This window comes from Colletotrichum navitas, assembly GCF_030913465.1.
Source record: "Colletotrichum navitas strain CBS 125086 chromosome Unknown LY79scaffold_263, whole genome shotgun sequence".
NCBI lineage: Eukaryota > Fungi > Ascomycota > Sordariomycetes > Glomerellales > Glomerellaceae > Colletotrichum > Colletotrichum navitas.
Genome location: NW_026850809.1, coordinates 1 through 9,874, shown reverse-complemented (window position 1 = coordinate 9,874; position 9,874 = coordinate 1). Strand labels below are relative to the sequence as shown.

Below are 9,874 nucleotides of genomic sequence, written 5' to 3'. Positions count from 1 at the left end.
ATGACGTCCCCGATTGCCGTAGTTGGTATGGCATGCCGCCTACCTGATGATGTCTCGTCCCCGGAGGAGCTTTGGAAGGTGATTTTAGAAAAACGAGGTTTGTCCCTCGCGCCGGAGGTGCTTACGGCCCATGACTGATACACACGTGCAGACACCTGCTCCGAGCCGGTCGACAGATGGAACCCCGGTGGCTTCCACGATCCCGGGGGGAGCAAGGCTCATTCAACGGCGTCCAGAAAAGCGCATTACATGACCAGGGACGTCATGGCTTTTGACGCGGCGTTTTTCAACATCAACGCCGTCGAGGCGTTGTCGATGACTCCCGAGCAGCGCATTGTGATGGAGGTTACCTACGAGGCTCTGGAAAGCGCCGGTCTGACTTTAGATGACGTTGCCGATTCCAGAACCGGCTGTTATATCGGGACCGGTGGAACCGAATACCGCCCTATAATCGACATGGACACGGAGATAGCCCCCCGCTACAGCGCCATCGGCTTGGCCCATGAGGTATTGCAGCCTATCTATCATCCAAGGCTCGAAGCCACAGATCATGTTCCAAATCATGCTGACCAGGGATAGATGCCCGCAAACCGCGTGTCCTGGTTTTATAATCTGAAGGGCCCAAGTCTGACGCTCTCGACAGCGTGCAGCTCCAGCATTACAGCAATTCATACGGCGTGCCAAGGACTGATTTTGGGGGAGACAGACATGGCTGTGGCAGGGGGTGTAAACATGATCCTGAACCCAACCATGCTGGTTTACCTCAACATGATGGGTATGACCTCGCCAGAGGGCCATTGCAAATCGTTCGACGCGTCCGCCGATGGGTACAGCCGTGGTGAGGGCTGTGGCATCGTGATACTCAAGCGGCTCGACGACGCCATCAGAGACAACGACCCCATCCGCGCCGTCATCCGCGGAACCGGCGTCAACTCGGACGGGTATACCCAGGGCTTCACCATGCCCAGCGCGGAGTTCCAGGCTGCACTAATCAGGGAGGTGTACCGGAAGGCGGACCTGGATATGGCCGACACGCAACTTGTCGAGTGCCATGGCACCGGCACCAAGGTGGGCGACCCGATAGAAACCAAGGCGATTTACGAGACGTTGGGCCGAAAGAAGAGTCACGCGCAGCCACTTGTTATAGGGAGCGTGAAGCCCAATGTATGTCTCCTCTCCTCCCATTCATACCTCTGAGCAACTCGGTGTGTTCGGCTTCACTAACGTCACGTCCCGTGCTAGATTGGACACCTGGAAGCCGCATCGGGCGTTGCGTCACTTATCAAATCGATATTGGCCCTGGAGAAGGGCCAAATCCCTCCGCAGGCTTTCTTCACCACCCCGAACCCGTCGATTCCCTTGTCGGAGTGGAACCTAAAAGTGCCAACGACGCTGATGCCTTGGCCAAGCACAAAAGGCGGCCGCAGGCGGGTAAGCATCAACAACTTTGGCGTTGGCGGGACGAATACGCATGCCATTCTCGAGAGTGCGCCCCCGCGCGGCATCCAAGCCCCCGCGGCCAAGAAGAAGCGACTCTTCGTGCTGAGCAGCCAGGACCGCAACGGCATGGTGCGGGTGGCCCAATCCCTGGCTGGCTACCTGGGCAAACACGCCGCCGCCGCCGCCGGTAGCTCGGCTGCGCATGAGGCCAGTCTTGCGTATACCCTTGGGTCCAAACGGTCGCGTCTGCCGTGGAAAACCTTTTGCGTTGCCAGTGGATCAACCGATCTGCGGTCTGGCCTCCTCGCGGTGACGGGCGACGAGGCCATCAGGTCCAGCGCCACGGGACGGATCGGGTTTGTCTTCACGGGCCAGGGGGCCCAATGGCCAAAGATGGGTCTCAGATTACTCGGTACGTTTGTTCTTGTTGCTGCGTGGCCATCCCTGTCATGTTACTTGGAGTTATGATGATGATGACCGACGGCTTCTGATTGACTGCTTCCAGAATTTGACGTGTTCAGACGCACCTTGGAGAAATGCCAGGAGTACCTGAACGAGCTGGGCTGCTCTTGGGACGCCGCAGAGGAACTGGGCAAGCCGACGGAAACCAGCCTGGTCACAAGGCCCGAAATGAGCCAGCCACTGTGCACGATACTGCAGCTCGGCATCGTCGACCTCCTGGACTCGTGGAACATCTCGCCCACCAGAGTGGTGGGTCATTCGAGCGGCGAGATAGCAGCGGCGTACTGTGCCGGCTTCATCACGGCGCGAGAGGCCGTTGAAGTGGCCTACCGACGTGGCGAGCTGTCCGCCGCGCTCACCAGTGGCACACATAAAGAGAATGCCGAGGGGGGGGGCATGCTCGCGGTTGGCTGTTCGCGCGAGAAGGCCGAGAGGTTGATCGCAGAGGTAACCACAGGCTATCTTACTGTTGCGTGCGTGAATTCGCCGTCCAACGTCACGATATCAGGCGACGTGGCTGCTATCGAAGAACTACACAACATGCTCAAAAAGACGTCCATGTTTGTCGCCCGTCTCAAGGTCGAGGTCGCCTACCACTCGGAACACATGCAGGCCATCTATCCCGACTATGTCCGGTCTATTTCGCACATCCGTCCGTCCGGCACAGGCAGGGAACATGTAACCATGGTCTCGAGCGTGGTCGCCGCAGAGTTGGACGCCCAGGCTGTGAACGGCTTCTATTGGGGCCGCAACCTGGTCTCGCCCGTCTTGTTTTCCGACGCGCTGGCGGAGTTGGTCAAGCCGGCCGACGGCGGCCCGGCCTCCTCGGTGGACCTGCTGGTCGAGATCGGACCGCACGGCGCGCTCAAGTCGAGCGTCCAGGAGATCCTCGCGGACAAGAACGTCAAGGACGTTGCGTACATGTCAAGCTTGTCCCGCGGCAAGGATGACCAGGCCTCTTTGTTAAGCCTGGCCGGTAACTTGTTTACGTTTGGGGCTGCCATCGACATTTCCAGAGTCAATAACGACGGAGAACCCGTGCCCCTCCTCACCGACCTGCCGCCGTACCCCTGGCAGCATTCCAAACGCTTCGACGCCGACACCCGCATACATCGTGAGTACGCCATGCGACCCTATCCGGCGTCCAACTTGCTGGGCGCACCGATGCCTTCGGTTGGACCAAAGGAACACGTCTGGCGTGGTTACCTCCGCGTAGACGAAGAAAGGTGGGCGAGCGACCACAAGCTCTCTGGTATGGTCTTGTACCCTGCCGCCGGATTCGTGGCCATGGCCTTGGAGGGCGCTCGCAGACTGGCTGATGCTGGCCGCAAGATACGTGTCCTCAAGCTACGCGATGTGGTCTTCGGCCGGGTCGCCATTGTTGGCCAAGAGACGCCAACCGAGTTTGTCCTGCACATCCGGCCACCCATGCTCGGCGGCAACTCGGCGGCGGCTTCGGGCACGACTGGGTGGCTCGAGTTCAGGATTTCATCTTCCGAAGGGCCCGACATTGCATTACGGGAGAACTGCCACGGCCTCGTACGCATCGAGTATTACGCAGGCACCGACACCGATCACACATATGAACAAGAGGCAACGGACCGGGAGGAGAAGGCCATCTTCGCATCTTCCCTGGCCGCGTACGAAGCCGCGGTGGCCGCTTGCCAGTATAAGCTGCCGGTCGACGACTTCTACCGGGACGCCGCCGAAGCCGGTTTCCAGTTCGGCCCGTCCTTCAAAAACCTGACCGATATACACTTCCGTCCTGGCGAAACTGTTTTCGAGATGCACATCGCCAACCCGGGTAACACCCCTGGCACAGGACAGCCCGGGAACCGGCCACACCTAATTCATCCCACGACCCTGGACACGATATTGCAGACCCCGATCGCGGCCTCGTACCGAGGTAGACGCCTGCCCGTCTCTGAACTGATGATCCCCACGTCCATTCAAGAGCTCGAGGTCTCTCCCGATTTACCCTTCGACGCCGGGACGCCCTTGAAGGGCTTTACCACGTTCAAACCCCACAGGCGTGATGAGCTGCACACGACGATGGACGTGTTCGACGAGGGATTATCGCAGCCCTATGTCAGAATCCGTGGTTATCGATGTATGATCCAGGAGGGTGTTGCCATCAACACCACCACCAGCGATGGTAATGCTTCCGATACGAAGCCTGGATTGTGTTACTCGACGCGGTGGAAAACCTCCTTTAACCTCCTTCATACAGAGAGCGAGCTCACGAGAGCGGTCGCAAGTGCGGGCCAGACAGCCAACGACAAGCTGGTGGAGATTGCGAGCATGATCCTTCACGAGTCTCCCAACACCACTGTTCTGGAGGTCCTGACCGCAAAGGACGGAAGCGGTACAATAATGTCCAGGGTTGTCCCGTCGTGCCGGCCGCAGCAGACAAAGTACGGTGCTCTCGCCGGATCGCCCATCCCTGCTGTCGTGGACGGAGAGGTCCTAGATCTGAAGTTTGGCGAGGCCGTGGCCCCAGAGGCCCGTTTTGATCTCGTCATCTTGGGTCAGGACTACCGCGAAAGTCCCGACGTCCAAAACGGCTTGCATCATCTTTTTGACCATGTAAAGCAAGGCGGCCGCCTTATTTGTGGCTTTGACTACGACCAGTTAGGCGGTCCAGCGCCCAAAAGCTCCCAGGCTCGCGTCCTGGGACGTGGCAGCGACTCCTCTGTCACCATCTTTTCTGCCCCGACATTGGCCAGCGAGCAGCACGTTCCCGACGCCGACGATGGAGATGCCGCCTCCGTCATGGAAAAGGTGCTTGTCCTCCAGCCACCAGCGCCAACCGCGGCTGTTCAGTCCTTGTCAAACGAGCTGGTCGACATCCTTCAAAGTCAGGGACTCCAGGCTGATACCGTTACCTGGACGGAACTGGCCTCGGCAGTATCTGCGAATCACGTCGTCGTCAGCTTGCTCGAATTAGACAAGCCATTCATGGAAAACCTGTCCAGTTCGGATTATCGCCTTGTCCAAGACCTGATAATCAAGTCGACCACTCTTCTGTGGCTAACTGCGCTGGGCGACAGCAGCCCGTCTGGTTTCATCATTGACGGCGCCATGCGCGTTGCTAGACGTGAACTCGGCAACTACAAACTCAAGATTTTGCACCTGTCTTCGCTCAAACACGGGGCTTCCCTCGCGGCCAAAGTCTTGGCCAGTGCCCAACCGGAAACCGAGTTCCTTGAAGATGGCAATGGTCTACTCCAAGTCGGTCGGGTCTTTGAGGACCGTCAACTCAACACCGAGATTGCATCGTACGCAGGGACCGGCACCCACATGGAGTCAATTCAGAGCTGTGGATTCCCCGTCACCCTCGACGTCTCTAAGCCTGGAGTTGCCGATTCTCTGCACTTCAGGCCAAGAGAGAAACAGCCTCAACTTGGAGAGAATGAGGTCGAGATCTCTATAAAAGCATCTGGAGTGAAGTGAGTTGCCTACCGTAAAGACTCGCGTGCTTGTTACTATCATCCGTCTACTTATGGTTACTGACGTACCTCTTAACTTTACTAAAATAGTTGCCGGAATGTCGTGATTTCATTAGGTCTAACCGTTGGTTTTCAGCCCGGATACGAAGGTGCAGGCGTTGTCCTAAGGACAGGAAGCAGAGTTACCAGCGTTAAATCTGGCGACCGCGTCAGCGCACACATTCTTGGTTCCTCCCACACCACCGTGGCCCGCACGCTCGACGTCATGTGCGCCAAGATGCCCGATAACATGTCCTTTGACGAGGGCGCAGCGCTACCTGTGGCCTTCACAATTGCCTACCACGCGCTTGTGGACGTCGCTAGGCTGCGCCCGAAGCAATCGGTGCTCATTCATGCCGCAGCAGGTGGTGTTGGGCAGGCTGCCATCCAGATAGCACGGCATCTAGACCTCACCTTGTACGTGACGGTTGGATCGGATGACAAGAAAGCCCATGTTATGAAAGAGTACGGCTTACTGGAGGACCACGTCTTCGACTCGCGTGGCGAAAGCTTTGCCCTGGGTGTCCAACGCATCACGGGTGGCCGCGGAGTTGACTGTGTGTTGAACTCTCTCTCGGGCGAACTCCTCCGTCAGTCACTGGTAATAGCCCTAACCCAGTTCTCTGTAACGACCAAACTAACGTCAAGCAGTCCTGCCTCGCGCCTCTTGGCACATTCGTCGACTTGGGCAGTCACGACATCAGCGAGAACACCAGTCTTGGCATGTCACCCCCCGTTACTTCTGGGACCACCTTCAGCCGCCTGAACCTCGACTTGCTGTTCAATAACCCCGACCTTATGGCGGAAACTTGGCGCAAGGCCTTCGACCTGATCCGAAACGGGGTGGCGCATGCTCCAACGCCGTTGGTGGTAAACCCCATCCACAAGGTCCAAGACGCCCTCCGGCTCGTCCAAAGCGGCAAACACTACGGCAAGGTTGTGCTATCTTTTGAGCAAGATGGCCAAGTGCCGGTGATGCGGGGCCCTGAAGCTGGAGCTGCCCTGCAACTCGACTCGTCTGGCACGTATTTGCTGGTTGGTGGCCTGGGAGGTCTGGGCCGGTCCCTGGCGCAGATGCTTGTGGATTGTGGTGCTCGCAATATAGCCTTCATCTCACGTTCCGGAGCCGTGTCGCCGTCCGCCAAAGCTGTTGTCGAATCGCTCTCCTCACGGCCTGGAGTGAGCGTCAAGGCCTACGCCGCCGACGCTACCAACAAGAAGTCGCTTGACGCCGCCCTGGAGAGCTGTAGGAGTGAGCTGCCAGCAATCAAAGGCGTCGTACAAATGGCCATGGTTCTCCGCGACGCCGTGTTTGAAAACATGAGCTTCGACCAGTGGACGGGAGCAACTGGGCCAAAAATTGAAGGGACTCGGAACCTACACGAGTGTTTTGGCCCAGCCCACCACCCCCTGGACTTTTTTATAATGTGCTCGTCCTTGTCCGGCGTCATCGGCAACCGCGGCCAGGCCAACTACGCAGCCGGGAACACTTACCAGGATGCCCTGGCGTTCCACCGTCGATCCCATGGCTTGAGAGCCTGTGCCGTGGACCTGGGAATTATGCGCGACGTGGGTGTACTGGCCGAGACTGGAACGGCTGGTGATTTGACTGGTTGGGAAGAACTCCTTGGTATCAGAGAGACCACGTTCCATGCGCTCATGAAAACTATCATCAACAAGGAGCAGCAACAACGCTTAGATGGCAACCAGGCGTTGAGTTCCCCCGCTCAGGTAACCGTCGGCCTGGCCACCGCCCGCGTTTTCCAAGCAGCCGGGCTTAACCTGCCGGACTGGCTGACTGAAGACGCGCGCTTCGGCCACCTATCAGCTATTCGCTATGATACGGATACTGCCGCGGACAAGGACAACACAGACGTGGCCAAAGAAACAATCGCCTCGTTGCCGGCGAAACTCGCGACCTGCAAAACCCTCGACGAGGCCTTGGATGCAATGGTCGGCGGGCTGATTGAGAGGGTTGCCGGCATTGTATCGATTCCCGTTTCCGAGGTCGATTCCAACAGGCCCATGTACAAGTACGGAGTTGACTCCCTGGTGGCAATGGAGATCAGGAACTGGATCCAACGGGATATCAAAGCAGACATTTCCCTTTTCGATGTTTTAGAGGCGGTACCTCTAACCAAGTTCGCAGAAAAGGTGGTTTCAAGGACTAAGCTTTGTAAGATTTAATTCTAAGGTGATGACGAAAAAGGATTCGTAGTGGGAAATATACAGTGCCTAAACTGCAGGTATTACGCTACTTATTACTAAACAAATACATATGCTAGGGTTAAAGACAGCCCTAAGCTCCTATGGATCCTACTTAAGTAAGTGAGGTCTGTCTACTAAGAAAGTATGGTAATTCTTCCTTAGATACTTCTAGGAATTAAACCTAGGACTTCCAGTATAAACCTAGGCGTATATAAAAGAGTAGTCTTTCTCTACTAGTCCATGTCAGACTGTTAATTGTAGAATTCAATAAAGTACGTATACTATACGTATATCTATAAAACGATTTGTTTCTTTTACTAACCCTGCCCCGCCCGCGCAGCCTCTTACTATGGCTTGACTTTATGGCCAAGGCTATAAGCGAATTAGTCAGCCTAGAGTGATCTGTAGCTCCGACTTTACAGCAGGCGTTCCGCTCGCGCGTAGCCGATATTGTTAGGCTTGCTTGCTGGCTCTACTTCGCTCTATAATGTAACAGTTTACCCCCCCCATAAACTGTAAACCTGCTAGGCTAACCTTCCCCTAAACTATAAACCCCTCATGGTACTTTGGTTGTCCTAGGGCTCTATTATCTTGCTAGTATTCCGAGGGAGAATGAAAGTAGAAGAACCAGACGGACAAAAACATAAACCCGGGAACCCGAACCCAAGAATAATTAATTAAAGTTTCATATGGCCCGCCCTTTTATAAATCCCTAGGTACAATCCCACACATTATGTCACGAACACATCTATACAATGATCTACCGTCTAAGTCAAACCAGGCGTGGCTTCCCTTCTATTAACCTCTCCTAATCCTTTTGATAACCTCAAGTCAGACCTTATCCTATTTCACGCCGTCCCTAGGGTTAATCTGAATCAGCCTCCCTACTTAAACCCTAGCCATCGAACCTAACTATCAGACTGAAAGATGGTGCTCCCCGACGGTCGGTCCCTTGACGGCAACGAGGCCATCGACACCACCGCCGCCGCCGCCGCCGCCGCCGCCGGCAGCCACTTCACAGCACACAGGGGCGCTGGTCCCCTTCTCGGAGTGGCGGCTATCCTTTTTCTCTACCTTCTCTACAAGCGCTCATTACCGAAAGCAATCCCCGGAATCCCCCACAACGCCGCCGCCGTCGCCTCCATCCTAGGCGACATCCCCTCGTTCCAAGAGGGCATCCGCCGCACCGGCGAGCTCAACCTGTGGCTCCTCGAACAGGCCGACCACTTCGCCTCCCCGCTCTTCCAAGTCTTTATCAAGCCCTTCGGCAAACCTATCGTCGTTCTCAACGACTTTCGTGAGATCCGAGACATTATGATGCGCGGTAAAGAATTCGACCGCTCCTCCATAACCGCTGATTACATGGAGGGCTCCGCCGGCAAACAACATACCCACATGCCCACAGGCCCCGAATGGAAACAGCACCGCCGCCTTCTGCAGAACATCATGTCCCCTCAGTTCCTTAATGATGTTGCCGTCCCGACGATCTTCGACAGCGCGCTTCGCCTCATACGCTTGTGGGATGACAAGGCCCGCATTGCCGCCGGCCATCCCTTCCCTGCGGAGATGGATATCCACTATGCCACGCTGGATGCCGTCATGGCCTTCACGTTCGGTGGCGACTTTGAACACAGGGCGACGCAGCCGACTATAGAGCGCCTGCAGGGTCTGGGTGCTGAGGACGTCAAGCGTCTTCTGAGTGGTGGCGGCGGCGGCGGGGGCGGCGGTGCCGATAAGGACAACGATGCGCCGGTTATGTTTCCCAAGGGGGATGTCGACGAGAGGATTCAGGCAACGCTCTATATCCCCGCGTCCGCTTCGCAGCTGCGAGAGTCACCCATGCCGCGACTCAAGTGGTGGTTCGTCCAGAAAAAAGCAGCTGTGCGTCGGGCGTTCCGTATTAGAGACATGTTTGTTAGCGAAGAAATTAGTAAGGCGCTGAAGAAGCTACAAGATGTCGGCGTAGGGGAGAGAAGGGTCCACTCAGCCGTCGAGCTGATCGTGTTACAGGAGAAGAAGATGGCGGAGCAGGATGGCAGGGCGCCCTCCTACTTTTCCGAGATGATGATTCATGAGGTGAGATTTCAATACCCATGATCACCCCCCCCCCCCCCCCCCCCCCCCCCCCCACTCCCTAATGCCTAAACCAGATGGAGAGAAAACCAATATAACGAACGGACGAACTGGTTCTACTAACACACGAAACAATCAAGATCTACGGCGTCATCATCGCAGGCCTCGATACAACAAGCACAACTATGTCCTGGGGCGTCAAG

General features: G+C 56.5%; 2 protein-coding genes across 2 annotated transcripts; both read left to right on the top strand.

Moving 5' to 3' along the window:
* On the top strand, positions 1–7,646 carry LY79DRAFT_654432 (beta-ketoacyl synthase domain-containing protein; the record flags this gene model as incomplete). Its single annotated transcript, XM_060562650.1, is given in 10 exon segments — positions 1–97; positions 152–507; positions 580–1,164; positions 1,243–1,852; positions 1,946–4,928; positions 4,953–5,142; positions 5,152–5,207; positions 5,220–5,351; positions 5,442–5,991; positions 6,042–7,646. Coding segments are annotated over 10 exon segments (7,095 nt in total). The 3' UTR covers positions 7,578–7,646.
* An 879-nt stretch (positions 7,647–8,525) lies between these two features.
* On the top strand, positions 8,526–9,874 carry LY79DRAFT_531045 (cytochrome P450; the record flags this gene model as incomplete). Its single annotated transcript, XM_060556230.1, has 2 exons — positions 8,526–9,674; positions 9,812–9,874. Coding segments are annotated over 2 exons (1,212 nt in total), but the record flags the coding sequence as incomplete, so codon positions are not given.